The sequence below is a fragment of the Alligator mississippiensis genome, chromosome 11 (assembly GCF_030867095.1).
Source record: "Alligator mississippiensis isolate rAllMis1 chromosome 11, rAllMis1, whole genome shotgun sequence".
Classification (NCBI taxonomy): domain Eukaryota; kingdom Metazoa; phylum Chordata; order Crocodylia; family Alligatoridae; genus Alligator; species Alligator mississippiensis.
Genome location: NC_081834.1, coordinates 50,659,621 through 50,674,838, shown reverse-complemented (window position 1 = coordinate 50,674,838; position 15,218 = coordinate 50,659,621). Strand labels below are relative to the sequence as shown.

General features: G+C 48.5%; 1 protein-coding gene across 1 annotated transcript in view; it reads right to left on the bottom strand.

Moving 5' to 3' along the window:
- The window catches only part of LOC102558641 (olfactomedin-4), a 64,523-nt gene extending 49,610 nt beyond the window's left edge, over positions 1-14,913 (bottom strand). Inside the window, exon 1 of the mRNA XM_059714047.1 lies at positions 14,896-14,913. Coding sequence (XP_059570030.1) covers positions 14,896-14,913 — 18 coding nt within the window. The remainder of the gene's footprint in view (positions 1-14,895) is intronic.
- Positions 14,914-15,218: the final 305 nt, after the last annotated feature.

Here is a 15,218-nt window from a genome sequence, read left to right as displayed (position 1 = left end):
ACAGGGGGAAAGGTGACAAATATGCAGCTTCAAGGAAAACATTTGCCAGGGTCCACTACCTGAAAAAAAAACCAGTGCAATGTTTCCTTTTCTCATCGAAATCTGTGAAAACTGAAGTGAGAAAAGCTTCTTTTGTGATACCTTCTTTAGGATTATCCTAATTTGGGGAACCAAGACAAAGGCACCTGTAGGATACATCTTTAAACCCAATCACAATTATGACCCCTACATTCTGGACCTAGGTACAACACAAAGCTCCCCTTTGAGTTTAGGTATTGGTTTATAAAAACTTCAAGCCTACTTCTAATGAGGCCTGACAAGTCCCCTGTGGTATAAAGGATAAATAAGGCACAGGTTTACAAGCCCAGGGATTATGAGTTCAAGTGACATGTAGTTAAAGCTGTGCCGCTAAAATTAAAACAACCTTACATTTGTTTGCCCTGTAACATGAAATCCCAGGTTGGATCAGAATTTTCCCCAATTTCTGGAGTTCTTTACTTGTGTTGTGAAAGCACCTTTAAGTATCAAGCCTCCTAGTGAGAGGGTTCATCCTGCAAAAAGGAGAGGAGAAGGAGTCCTCTGAAATGAGTAAATTCAGCCTATTTATTTATTTAGCACATGGAGTTTCAGCATATTGTTTCAGCTACGTTAATGTGACCTCATCACCAGTGTGAAGAGCCATCAGATAGCAAAGTAAATATACATCAGTCAACAGTGGGACATAGTTTGAACTTGTACACAATGACATTCGTCATTGTGAAGGCTTCATTGGTATGGGTTTGAGGCACAGTGATCCTGTCCACTTCAAAAATGTTCAAGTGCCCAATAATGGCATAGCCAGTTAAATCCTGGTAAATTGACTGTAGGGTGAGAGATGGTGTGGTATTTGATTGGTGCTTGTGCTGACCATTCTTTCTGTCATTGATTAAGTAAGTTAAGTCAAAAGATTTTAAAAGGGTATACCATATTGGGTGTCTTGAGGGAAGCCAAGCTATTGGTAAGTGAAATATGTCCCAGTGCATTTGCAGCACAGGATTACCATGGAGTCTGGTTAGTAAGTTAACTTCAGCATTGGTGCTGCAGAGATGAGGGGGAACAATGTTACTGAGGCCTAGTAACCATGGAAGTGGAGTTGGGTGCAATGTGCCAAACACAAGATGCATTGTAGCATGCAGTTGTGTGTCTACTAGTTTGATGTGGACTGAATGAGCCCACACAAGGGCACAGTATTCTGTAACTGAATAACACAGTTCCAATAAAGGGAAAAGAGAAAGGCCAGGGCCCAAGCACAAGCATGAATAACAGCCACCGCAAAGTCCAAAGATTTCCAAAGACCCCCCTATGAAGAAGCAGATTTGGTAAAATGTCTGAAGCAAAAGTATCTGAAAAAAATTGAAATGGTGAAACCACAAAGACTGTTATGGAGAAAGAAATGTGCCTTATGTGTGATCAGGAACTTGTGCACCAGCACCCTGCTGTTCACATCAGTGTACATTATCATTATGTAGGTGATGAAGGTCAGGAGGATGCCTGTCTTCTTTGGCATCTTGAAGAGGAGCCATTGGGATACTCATTCATACACCATTCCCAGCTCAGTTTCAGCACAGCAATGTTCTGCTCTCCCTCCTGTTGGTACCACAGCACATCCTGCAGCTCAGCAGGGCTCCATGGATCTGGCACCCTGGCAACACACATGTCTGGTCCTTGTCCAGCACGGCACCTATAACAGGCTTGAAGCACTCAGCCAATACTTTGCCCATCAATTTATACTCAAAGTTCAGGAACATTATGGGCCTTCACTTCCTAAGCTCCTCCCTTGTCCCCTTCTTGTAGAGAAGGGTTATGAAGCCTTGATCCATCCCAGTCCATGGATGACCATCCTGCAACTACTCCCTATTGGCCTCCAGCAGCTCGGAGCCAGCCTGGTCCCAGAAGGTAACATGGACCTCCTTGGGCAGTCTATCTGCCCCAGCAGTCTTACCATTCTTTAAGCTATGGAGAGTTTGGGGGCTTCCTTCACCATCCATTCCTTCACAAGCATCTGGCCTTTTTCCCTAGGAGGACCCAGGTGAGCTCCTGCAGGCAGATCTGCATGGCCTCAGGTCCTCTGGGCATAGAATGTACAATTCCCAGCAGAACACTGCTGCCATCCCCACTATGGATTTTTTTGACCAATGCCTCACTCCTGCTCTGTTTGTGAGGCTGGTCATGGCTTCCCTTTTGGTTTTGTTCAATCTGCTAATGTAAGGGGGCCTGGGCTAGGAAGATCTTTTCCTTGGCTTGTGCTCTTTGCCAGATGCCAATCTGTTTTGTTTTGTTTTTACCTCCTGCAGGATTTCCCTCCTGTCCTCCTCTGGTCCTTTTTCTCTGTTGCTTCTGGGCAGAGTTGGGGGGGTGGGGAGGAGCTGGAAGTGCTGAGGTCCCTGAGGTTTCTACAGTTGCCTTTTGTTTTTCACTTTGTTTACAAAGGATTTGTGGTAATCTTTAAAGACATGCCTCTCGTCCCCACGCAAATTAAAGTGCCAGTCCTCCTTACACTCATTGGCTTCAGGATCTTTTCCTCTGCACAAGACACTCTTCTACATGGCAGATTCAAGGCCTGTATCTCATCTGCTAGTACCCTAGGATGTTCAGCTCTTTAAGATTCAGGGGGAAATAGTGTCAGACTGGATTCGCTAAAGGGATTTATACAAAACCAGCCCTTATCCTTATGTTCATGGACAGTAAAATGCAATACCATTCTCTTAGAAAAACCCCAATCTAGACACTCTCCTCTTCTCCCTGGGAGTTCTGAGAGGGGGCTGCCTTCACCTTGGACTCCCACACAAGTCATGGTGAGCACCTACCCCCCAACCTCATTACTCAACTTTCTCTTATAGTAGAAGCCCCCTTAGGAATTTCACAGTGTTATTTACCCCTCCTTTAAAAGGGCCAAGCTATACTGAGAAAACAAGATAGCGCCCTCATCCTCTGATGATGCATGATGAGCAAGCAACAATGTTCAGGAGCAACAAACCAACTGGAAAACATTAGAGCAGGAAAAGGATCTTCTAGAAGAGTGGGGGATAGTTAAAGAAAGGAAAAATAGATCCAAAAAAATCAACAAAATGTATGCCTCTGAAGTTTCAAGATCGCCTTGTTGTTACATTCTTAATAGAAAACTGAGATAAGCAAGAAGATCCTTACTATTCCTCTCCCATTAATGCCTGGGAAGCAGCAAAGAGGAGTAAACTCTTAATTCACACAGTCCCATCTGGTTTGACACAAGTCATTCTTTAAACTGGCACAGCTAAAACAGTTCGGATAACACTTTCTGTGCTATCTGGAATTACATGTGATGGTCAAGACTCCCAAAACTCAAGGGAAGAAAAGCAGCAAGGGTCCTAAAAGGTTCATAGCTCTTAACATGAGTAATGACAAGTATATTTTTTTAGGGTAGGATCTGTGTCTGCAGTTTAAAGAACGTGTATCATCAAGTTCAATTATAATCAGCAAGATCCAGGTGTGTTGTTAAAAAAAATTATCTGATATTTGCTGAAAGAAAAGGCAACAAAATATAAAGGGTGGCAATCTGTTCCCCTCCTGGTCCTGTAAGTATTCATATCTCTTTGTCTACATGGCATTTTTTAGTTGTGTAAATGCCAAAATTCCACTTATAAACAGGTAGGAAATCTATTTCTGGCTGCCTAGAAGATAACATGCACACTCTGGGAATGCAAAAGGCACTGGCCAGGCAAATATGTATGTCCCTTGTGGGCACACAGTGTCCTCCAAGGCCTGAAAGTATAGTCAACAAATGCTAATGACTACTGGAAGTTAGACTATCATCAAGGTAAAAAGGAAAATGATTGTCTTGCCACCAACAGTTAAATAGCTAGGGTACTTCTCAGAATGGCAGAGGATTTGTGGTTTTGAACCCTCCTCCCCTCAGCCCACTAAAGGGCTAAACATGTTTAGGATATTCTTAATGGTTTTGGTTTTGTGCCTTGTATATGATATATATGAATGGGTGTTTGGCATGTGGGATTTTTAGTAAATTTTGGGTAAAGAGGCTCTGGGAATGCAGAGGATTAGGCTAGTGAGCCAGAAGCTCTACCAGCCCTGTGTTTCTTGAAACGTATTAGTTTAAGAGCTGACTGCAATGTGACGGTTTGGAATTGCTCCAGCTTCCTCATTGCTGATTGTTTCATTTTACAACTTAGCAAATACTGCAAGAGGAAATCACAGATGTTAGCCTGGAAGAAAAAAAATGTGTAAACCTAGAAGGAAAGGCAATGATTAAGCTCTGCAGCTGTTTTATAGCTGGAACTGGTCAGGGAACTTGATATTCAATTTTTTTTAAATTTCTGTTTCAGTCTATTTTAAGAAAACAGGACTCAGGACACATCACAGAACTTTAGCAGGATTAGTCAGGGAAGTGAATTTCAGCTGCTTGACAGAGATTTAGCTGAAAGATCCATTTTTTACTCTGAAGTAGATACCATTTTTGTCAGGTAACTTAATAGTAGAAAGTCTAAATGATCTTGCGGTCATTGTTCCACTCTTAATGTAAAACCTACATTATTTCTACGTTCAAAATACATTACAAATTGGTTGGTTGCTTGGGTTTTCTTTCTATGAAACAGACAAAGAAAACCCCACTAAACCCAAGCCCGCTTTCAATACAATTAGAAGGAGATTTGTAACAAAAGAACTCCCTCTATTTGCAATAAAGGAAGGAGCGGACTGTTTCAACCTCTACTGCCATTTGTTCATTTTTCTTTCATTATTCATTGCACTTTAACAACTCTGATTGTAAGGCTAAATGAAAGGCTCACAATGAAAGTTTTTACCTGTCCCAGGCCCCAAAGTCCCTGCATACTGCTGTTGCATGATCTTCCCCCTCCCCAGCACCCCCATGCTGTCGCTGTTGCTGCTGCAGGAGCAGTGCAGGGCTGCTGCTGTAGCCACACACAGACTCCTCAGGCAGCCACCACTCTGGTGCCTGCTGGGGCTGGCATCCTGCTCACCCACCCTTGTTACACTATGTCTCACTGCAGTCCTTCATAAGAGACTGTCCTATTGTCAGGGCTTCAACTGAGCCAGTGGTCTCCTGCTTTAGACACATGCTGCACTCAGCTCAGCCATGAAGGCAGAGAGAGGAAATGACAGCAGAGTGAGATAAAGGCACTGGGAGAAACGGTAGAACAGATGATTTTAAATAAATCTAATCACTTTGTCTGCTTCTGTCCTATCCAGCACAGGGCAGTGCAGGTCTGCAGTGTGGGTCTACTGATAAGGTAGATCTGAACTGCTCCTTATTTGGTCCCTTGCCTACCAGAACGAAGGCAGGATAAACCCACGGTTGCCTTGTCTTTGCTAGGATACTGCTGCTCCACACCCCTTTTCCTAGCGCGGATGCAGCTGATGTGCAGGGAAGGATGAGGGAGCATCATTTCTTCCCCTGCGTCTGCCTTTTTTTGGAGGAACCCATCGGTGCATGCAAGAACTTCTCTGTGATCCTCCCCCTTGGGTGAGGAAAAAGGAACAGACCCCAGATTACAGATAGGAGGTCTTCTGGATCCATCAGGAAGATTGGGGAACTCTGGTCGTCAGCTGAGGTTTCCTTTCCTTTCATCCTTTCTCCCTAGTTCACCAGTCAGGACACCACAGCAGGAGCACAGCTAGGGCTGAGAGGGGCACCAGGCAGGAGGCTCACCATATTTTCTCCCCAGCTGGGGCAAGTTCTGGCACTGACTCAGTCCAACCTCCCCCAGCACTGAGCCCGGCTCCTTACATTCTGGTTTTATCTTCCCCCCTGCAGCAAACGTGACTCTGGATCCAGACATGGCTCACCCACAACTCCTTGTTTCTGAGGATCAGAAAAGTGTGAGTTGGGAGGACACATGGCAGGATCTGCCTGACAATCCTGGGAGATTTGACTCTGAGTGTTGCGTGCTGGGCTGTGAGATTCAGCGCAGGTGCACATTACTGGGAGGTAGAAGTGGGGCACGGGAAGTACTGGGTTATGGGGGTTGCCAGAGAGTCTGTGAAGAGGAAACGAGGGATCACCCTTAACCCTGAAGAGGGGATCTGGTCTCTGGCACAGTGGGGTGGCCAGTACAAGGCCCTCACAGCACCTGTGGTGACCCCCTTGTCCCTGAGTCAGGTCCCAAGGAGGATCAGGGTCTGTCTGGACTACGATGGGGGGAAGGTGGAATTTTTCAATGCTGATACCAAGGCCCCCATCTTCACTTCCCCTCCAGTCTCATTTGCTGGGGAGAGGCTCTGTCCTTGGCTCTAGGTTGGGCAGGATTCCCCCCTGAGACATGGGACAAGGAGTAGGGGGTCTATCCTGGCATGTTCACAGGACATGTGGTAGACTGGTTCATAAAAAGCGTCCCTCACACAGTCCTTTCCATTTGGAAGTTTATTTCTGACCTCCAATTTCTATTTAGTTTTAACTAATTTTTGGCCCCAAACCTTCCTTTAAAATACTCCTTTTTAATTTTTTAACAAATGGTGCGATTTTATGTCAGGTATTTTAGTTTACTTTAAGAAGATGATGGTCAATTTACAGTCTTAAATGCATATGGGGCAGTCTGATTATTTTATCTAACATTATAAGTGGGTGCCCTGTTACTGTCCTTACTCTAAATTCTCCTGCTTCAGTATAGTCCGAGAAAGTATCACAGGGTGCTAATATGACTTATCACATTCTCCATGCACAGATTAACATTCATATCTTAGACATTATGGCTTGCAACCTCTAAGGTTGAGTTTACTCTGTCATAGTATCATTTGTCTGGGGAATCTAACACAGGGTATTCACCTCCTACAAACATATTGTCTTTCAGCACCTTTAATTTGGTGTCTCTAACCTCAGACATATTCACCTCTCTGATTATGGAGGACTGTTACCTTCTTCTAGATTTGTATTGTACAGTCTCTATGATGCTGTTGGCTCAGGGGATCTCCAGACTATTGAAGTTTCAGGGACAGAAAGTGGTTGAGATAAAGAAGCCAAATTCAATGGCCCAATAGACCGTGCAGCCTGTTTCCAATTGTCCTTAACAATACAAATGGATTCTTCCAGAGTAGAAATTGAGACATTGACAGATGGAAACTCAAAGAAGGTGGAAGGAAAGTGAAGGATAGTTAATAGAAAAGGCACAGAACAGGGATACTGCTAAATATCGCTGAGCACGATGGTATCACCAAGTATATGGTTCCTACACTGAGAGCATGAATTCATGAAACTTGGAGTAATTTCAAAGTATCAAAATGGGGTTTGTGTAAGTATTTGTCCTTGTTTCTTTTCTAACTAGCAAATTCCCCGTCAAGAATGATGGGGGTGGGGGGCGGCAGGGATGAAAATCTTAATCCAGGCCAGTTCCCCTGCTTTGAATCATAGAATCATAGAAGTCGGGTCGGGAGGGACCTTGTAGATCTTCAAGTTTGACCCCCTGCCTGGGCAGAAGGGAAACTGGGCTCAAGCGACCCCAGCCAGGTAGGCATCGAGCCGCTTCTTAAAGACCCCGAGGGTAGGAGCCAGCACCACTTCCCTTGGAAGTCAGTTCCAGATCCTAGCCGCCCTGACTGTGAAGTAGTTTCTATGGATGTCTAATCTAAACCTAATCTCCAACAATTTGTGGCCGTAATTCCTTGCTATCCCGGGGGGCGCTAAGGGAAACAAGGTCTCCCCCAAACCCTTCTGGTCCCCCGTAGTGAGTTTATAGATGGTCACCAAGTCCCCCCTCAGCCTTCTCTTGTGAAGGCTGAACAGGTTCAGGTCCTGGATCCTCTCATTGTAGGGTCTGCCCTGCTGTCCCTGCATCATTCGGGTGGCCCTCCTCTGGACCCTCTCAATGTTATCCACATCTCTCTTGAAGTGTGGTGCCCAGAACTGGACACAGTACTCCAGCTGTGGCCTGACCAGTGTCGCTAGAGGGGGAGGGTCACCTCCTTGGCCCTATTTGAGATGCACATGTGGATGCACGATAAGGTCCGGTTAGCCTTGCCGACCGTGACCTCGCATTGTTGGCCCATGTTCATCTTGGAATCAGTGATGACTCCAAGATCCCTTTCTGCCTCCATGCTCTCAAGAAGGGAGTTTCCCATCTTATAAGTGTGCTGCCAGTTACTACTGCCCAAGTGCAGCACCCTGCACTTGTCAGTATTGAAACACATCCTATTTTTGTTAGCCCACCCCTGCAACCTATCCAGGTCTTTCTGCAGTCTTTCCCTCCCCACTAGCGTGTCCACCACACCCCAAATTTTGGTATCATGAGCAAATTTGAACAGGTTGCTTTTCACCCTGTTGTCCAAATCGCTGATAAAGAAATTGAACAGCGCGGGCCCAAGGACCGAGCCCTGGGGGACTCCGCTGCCCACTTCCCCCTGGTCGAATATGACCCGTCCACCACCACCCTCTGAGTATGACCCTTTAGCCAATTAGCAATCCATCTGACCGTGTAGGCATCCATGCCACAGTCACCTAGCTTTTTAATGAGGATGGGGTAGTCGACAGTGTCAAAGGCCTTGCTGAAGTCCAGAAAGACTACATCCACGGCGACACCTGCATCCAGTGCTTTTGTGACCTGGTCATAAAAGGCAATCAGGTCAGTCTGACATGACCTGCCCCTAATGAAACCGTGCTGGTTGCCCTTGAGCATCATCCCCAATGCCGACCCATCACAGATGTGCTCCTTGATGATCTTCTCGAAGAGTTTCCCCAGGATTGAGGTAAGACTGATGGGCCTATAGTTGCCCGGGTCCTCCCTCCTCCCTTTCTTAAAGATGGAGACCACATTGGCTATCTTCCAGTCATCTGGCACCTGGCCCGAACATCACAAGCGCTCATAAAGCCATGCCAAGGGCCCTGCAATAACCCCTGCTAGCTCCCTCAACACCCTGGGGTGGAGAGCATCTGGACCTGCTGACTTGAACATGCCCAGCCCCTCCAGAAGCGCTCTAACCCGGTCCTCCTCAATCTTAGGTCTGGAGGCGTTCCCCTCGAGTCCGTCTTGAATCATGGTGGGGGTGTCCCAGTCCCTGCACAAGAAAATGGAGGTGAAGAATTTGTTAAAGATGCCTTCTCCTCTGGCGCAACCACCAGATTGCCCAGTGTATCTTGCAGGGGCCCCACATTTCCTGGCGACTTCTTCATCCTCCCTATGTATTTGAAAAAGGGCTTTTTATTATCTTTGATCTTGGACACTAGCCCTAGCTCTATGTCTGCCTTAGCTTTCCTAACAGCCCCCCTACAGGCCCGAGCAGTGCAGGTATACTCTTCTTTGGAGATAGCGCCCCCCTTCCACTGGGTGTATGCCGCCTTTTTGGCAACCAGGCATTCCCGGATGTCCTTGGTGAGCCAGGGAGGCTTTCAGGCAATCTTCCCTTCTTTGCTTCTTGTTGGAATTGTCACCCCTTGGGCCCTGAGTATCGTCTCCTTAAGGAACGACCATTCATCTTGGGCACTGAGTTCCCCTGCCCTTGGGAACCCCAGCGCCTCTCCCACCAATCTCCTCAACTCGTTGAAATTGGCCCTCTTGAAGTCTAGGGCTACCGCCTTGCTGCAGGCCTTTGACACCCTGCACTGGATGATGAATTCTAGCAAGCGATGATCGCTATCACCCAGGTGGTCAAGTACCTGGAGCCCCCTTACCAGATCATCGCCTTTGGCCAGGACCAGGTCCAACAGGCCATTTCTTCTGGTGGGCCTGTGCACGTCCTGGGTTAAGTGAAGGTCCTGTATCTCGGCCAGGAGCCTCCTGGAACAGTCCGACCTGGCTGACTGCTCCTCCCAGCAGATGTCCAGGTAATTTAGATCACCCATGACAACTACATCCCTTGCCTTAAGTGCCTCTGAAAGCTGGCCCAAAAATTCCCGGTCCAGCTCCTCCCCTTGGTTGGGGGGTCTGTAGTAGACCCCCACAGTTAAATCCCTCTCCCTACGACCCCCTTGTATCTTGACCCAAAGCATTTCAGCTTGCCCCTCCTCCGACCCCATTTTGTTGGCAGATGTGAATTGCTCTTTGACATAGAGCACCACACCCCCTCCCTTCCTTCCTTCCTTCTCTATCCTGCCTGTACAGCCTATAGCCCCTAATGCTCACTGCCCAGTTGTGGGAGGAATCCCACCACGTTTCTGTGATCCCTACTATGCCTGGATTTGAACTGGCTATTCTGAGGGCGAGTTCCTCCTGTTTGTTCCCCATACTCCGAGCATTGGTATACAGGCATATAAGACCTTGCATAGCTGTGCTTGCCACCCCCGATTAGGAAGACAATCCAGACCCCTGTTTCTTACCTGGGCACTCCTTGCACGTGTCACCTGTCTTGCTCGGGTGGCGTCTCCTCATCTTCCTGCAGCCCCCTCCCCCGGCGAGGCTAGTTTAAAGCTCGCCGTATGAGATCAGCCAACCTGGAAGAGAAAACATGCTTGCCTTTAGGAGAGAGGTAAAACCCATCCCGCCCCAGCAAGTTCCCCGCCCAAAAGCATGGGTCTGCCCCACCCCCTACCCACTTTGGGTCACCCACACTTCAGGTCCAACACCACCCCTGCCTCTCCCCCACTTCAGGTCTGACCCCACTCCACCCCTGTCCCTGCCTGCCACTTTAGGTCCACCCCCACCCCCTCTTCCCTCTGCTTTGAGTCTGCCTGAGTTCCCCCCTCCCCCTTGGTTCAGGCCCAACCCCAGTCCCACCTCCCCCCAGTTACGGTCTTACCCTGATCCTGCCCCTGCTTTGGATGTGGCCTCACTCCCCCTGCCCCCCCCAGTTGGGGTCCAACCCTGCCCCCTCCCTCCCCCCCACTTTTAGTCCAACCCCGCCCCCTGACCCCTGGTTGAGGTCTGAACCCACTCTACCCACTTCCCCCTGCTTTGGGTTTGACCCCATCCTCCACCACACTTTGGGTCCGAGCCCACTCTGCCTCTCCCCCTCCCCCTCCCCATTGCTTTGGGTCCAAACTCACCCCCCTCCCCCCAGTTGGGGTCTGACCCCACTGAACCCCCCATTTGAGTCTGACTCCGCTTCCCCCATCCCCTCTCCTTCAGGTTAAACCCCGCTCCACCCTTCCCTCCCCAGTTGGTGTCTGACCCCACCCCTGCCCCCCAGTTGGGGTCTGACCCAGCTCCCCCACTCCTGCCTTGCTTCAGGTTCCACCCAGGTCCACCCTCTACACTGCTTCGGGTCAAACCCGGCTCCCCCTCCTCCCCACTTTGTGTCCGACCTGCTATGATGGAGGAGCTCCCGCCTTTCCTCAGCTGGCCCCACTGCTTTTAAAGTGCTCTACCCATTTTTATTCTTTTTTTTGCCACTGTAGAGGTGGGGTGGAGGGAGCCCCTACACTGGAGGTTTGAGGAGGAGGTGAGGCCAATGGAGGGGGTCCTGACTTTCCTCACCTGACTCCACTGCTTTTAAAGATTTTTGCCACTGTGGAGGTGGGGCAGAGGGAGCCACCACACTGGAGGCTGCAGAAGGTGGTGGCACTGGCAAAGGGGCTCCTGTTTTAACTCAGCTGGCTCCACCCCTGCACACATAGGCCACGCAGCTAATCGGCACACGAGCAGTTAGGCAAAAGTGTTATGGACATACAGACAGACAGACAGACAAAACCCTGTATTACATGAGTTATTGTATGATCATTCTCAAGAGTTTAATATTCTCACATATTTAGTAAATAGAATTTTTTTGAGGCACATATAGCTACATTTTTCTTTTTTCCATTCCATTTAATGATTTTTTTTCTAGTTGTGGGTTTGGTTTTTGTTGGGGGGTATTTTTTTTTAGGGCAGGGGGGCAGGAATCAGGTATGTCAGGGCATTTTTTTCTCTCTGAACAAAACATCACTAAGACAAATCTTCACATTTGTAGGGTGGGACTGTAGGTATTACTGAATGATGCATTGCTTTTCAGTGTTAACCCTGGGACTTCCAATGAGTATAACACTAACCACAGTTATAACCACACTGTGAGAGGTGAGGAGAAAGCCCCACAACTCATCCCAAACCCCCTCCCCCTGACCCACTCTGACACTCACCGCAGGTGCAGCAAGGAGCAATAGCTGGGGAAAGACATTGAGATGGCAAAATCAGACATGGAAGTTTCAGAGCTGCCTGAGCCTACAGATCAGCAGGGAAAGTGGACATGGCCAGAGAGAGGCATGGGCTGCTCAAAAGGCAGCCAAAGACATGGCTAGATGGAGGATGTGGAGGGAGAGAGCTGAGTACTGGAGAGGAGACAGCAACCCAGGGAAACCAAACCCTGGGAGTGGAGGGACACCAGGGAATGCTGCGGGGGAGAAGTGGCTTGCCAGGACACTGGCACAGGCGGTCGGGGCTGCAAGGGGAGACCCGGGAGATGCAGCAGAGGGCAGCACACAGGGGCCAGCAGCACCCTTAGGCAATGTGGCGGGTAGAGGGTCGCAGAGTGCCATGAAGCACGGTGAGGAAGAGACTACAGATCAACCAGGACCCTTTCTGGAGAGATGAGGCAGGGGTACCATGGACTGCAGGGAAAGAGATGTGCAGCACCCGGGCTGAGGAGTGCGAGCAGTGAATCGCTGCCTCACTGCACCGGAAGGTGAATCCCAAGGAGGGATGAAGACCAACAGCAAGGTGAGGCTGTGGAGCTACGACTGCACAGGACCCAAGTTGAACAGGGAGCCAGCTGGGGCTAACCAAGCGAGTGACGGGCATGCTGGATGGTGTGACCCAAATGGCTCAGCCTCAGGTCAGATGGAGCTGAGGTGGGAAGAGGCGGGGACCCAAAGGAGGGCCACACAGGAGGGCAGACAGGGGCCCGGCAGGGACCTGCCACACCTCCCGGACAACTATTAAGCAAACAGGAGCCAAGAGCCCCCAAATGGAGTGGCAGGCCCAGAAGACAAGATCCCAGTGACCCATCAGCAGATGCTAACCTTTTTTGTTCATTATATTCTTAAGATTATGATTAACCCAAGGGTGGGGTATGTTTAGTTGTCAAAGACTGAGTGGCTGTATCTATACGAGATGTTGATAGCATTTATACAAGTATTAAATGCCTGCGCAGTAATGAGAGTCATCATGCCATACAACACAACTGTACAGTAGTAATAAGCTATTTTGCAGTCAGTATCTCAGGTACATGTGGCCAGTGGCGATTTAATAACAGCCTTCAGCTACCTGAAGGGTGGTTCAAAAGAGGATGGAGCTAGGCTGTTCTCAGTGGTGGCAGATGACAGAACAAGGAGCAATGGTCTCAAGTTGCAGTAGGAGAAGTTTAGGCTAGATATGAGGAAAACCTTTCTCATCAGGAGGATAGTAAAACACTGGAACAGGTTACCCAGAGAGGTAGTGGAATTTCTCTAAATTTGGAGTTTTATATGACTTGGCTAGATAAAGCCAGGGCTGGGATGATCTAACTGGGGTGATCTAGTTGCTTTGAGCAGGTGGTTGGACTAGATGATCTAAGGTCCCTTCCAAACTTCATTTTTTTTTATTCTATAATTCTGTCCACATAGTTTTCTGTCTCTAACCCTATGAGAAGGCCATGGTCCATAGGCAAAGGATGGCATCCAGAGGGCTGACAGCCAGAAGGTCACTGACCCTTGGAAGCAGGCAGCGCAGATGAGACAGGATCATCCCAGTTCAGGACCTGTGGAGAGCGGAGTCCATCTTGGCCGTGGATATGGTAAGGGTGGGGTAGAGGCGAGGTTGGAGCCTCACAAAGAAATCCAGGTGTGAGACCCCATGGGCTACCTATCAGGAACTTTCTCTCAAGAAAAAGAAAACATTTCATAGATTTCATAGACATTAGGGCTGGAAGGGACCTCGGAAGATCATTGAGTCCAACCTGCTGCCCCAGGGACAGGAAGTCAGCAGGATCCCAGCAAGATAAACATCCAGATTTCTCTTGAAGGTGTTCAAAGCAGGTGCTTGAACTACCTCTGATGGCAGGCTATTCCAGACCTTGGGGGCTGCAACATCAACATCTAAGATATGGCAGGAGAGCAGAAACAACAATCAAACAATGTAGCTGGTGCCAAATCTGGATCTCACCCTGATATCACTGGTGGACAAGGCATCAGTAAAGATGGAACTAAAGTCCTACAACACCTACTAGCAACACATACCTTGAATCATAACTATACTCTTACCAATAAATCCATCATTATCTCTAAGAATAAATGTATCCATACCTAGCAGCCCTAGGCATTAGCCAAACACCTAACACTTAGCATGGAAGCACAAGCTGGGCAGATCTTGGTTTTACTGGCTGTCAGGCCACTCAAGACACAGCTTACTGCCCTCTGCAAACAGAAAGTGGGCAGCTACTCTGGGTCTATCTATGTGCTGTGGGGAGTGGGCACAATAGCAGGATGGCTGATTAAGTGGATAGCTCTTTAGGGCCATGAAAAGATTTTGAATTATGGGGGAGCTTCAGGGTGCTGAACCCCACCATAGGAGAGTAGAGCTGCGGGTCTGGAGTGAGGGGCACCAGCAGGGATAGGGGGTGGGGGGTCATGGGTAGAGATTGAAGGGCACCAACATGGTCCAGGTGAGCAGGGTACTGAAGTTTGGTGGGTGAGAGCTGGGGTCAATGGGTTGGGAGTGAGTGGCAGCAGTAGGGCTGGCAGGGCTGTGGCTTAGTAGTGAGGGGCAACAGAATGGGCAGGGGCAGAGCCACCCTTCAGGGCTGGCCATGTAAACACTCCTTTGAAATCCGTCATCCTGACAGGCAATTAGCTAGTTCATTTATAAATATGAAGGGCCAATGCACAGGCCATGAGACTGTGAATTTGATACAGCCAATATTTTAGCACAGAAATTATTAACCCTCTTTTTTTTTCTGATTATCACTGACCACCTACATTTACTTTTGTTTTACCCTGGCATGTTTCACAGCCCAGTTCACAGTGCTTGGACCTACCATCCCTATCACTGCCATCGTGGGTGAGGACATCATGTTACCTGTCCCCTTGGACGAGCGCTGAGAACATGGAGGTGCTGTGGTGTAAAAAGTGGGCATCCTGAGGCCACTCTCAAACTAGGCCTGCCCACTTGTTTCTCAGCAAACTGCCCACCCACCTCATCTGCCATGCCTTGATGTTCCTGATTGAGACATTAATCAGACGGGAGGCTACCTTTTACCAGCCCTGCTGACAAGGGCCTGTACATCCTCCAGACTCTCCTTAACTTGTCCCATGCCCTGCAGATGTTTCATCTGGCCTAACACCCAGCCTTATCATAATC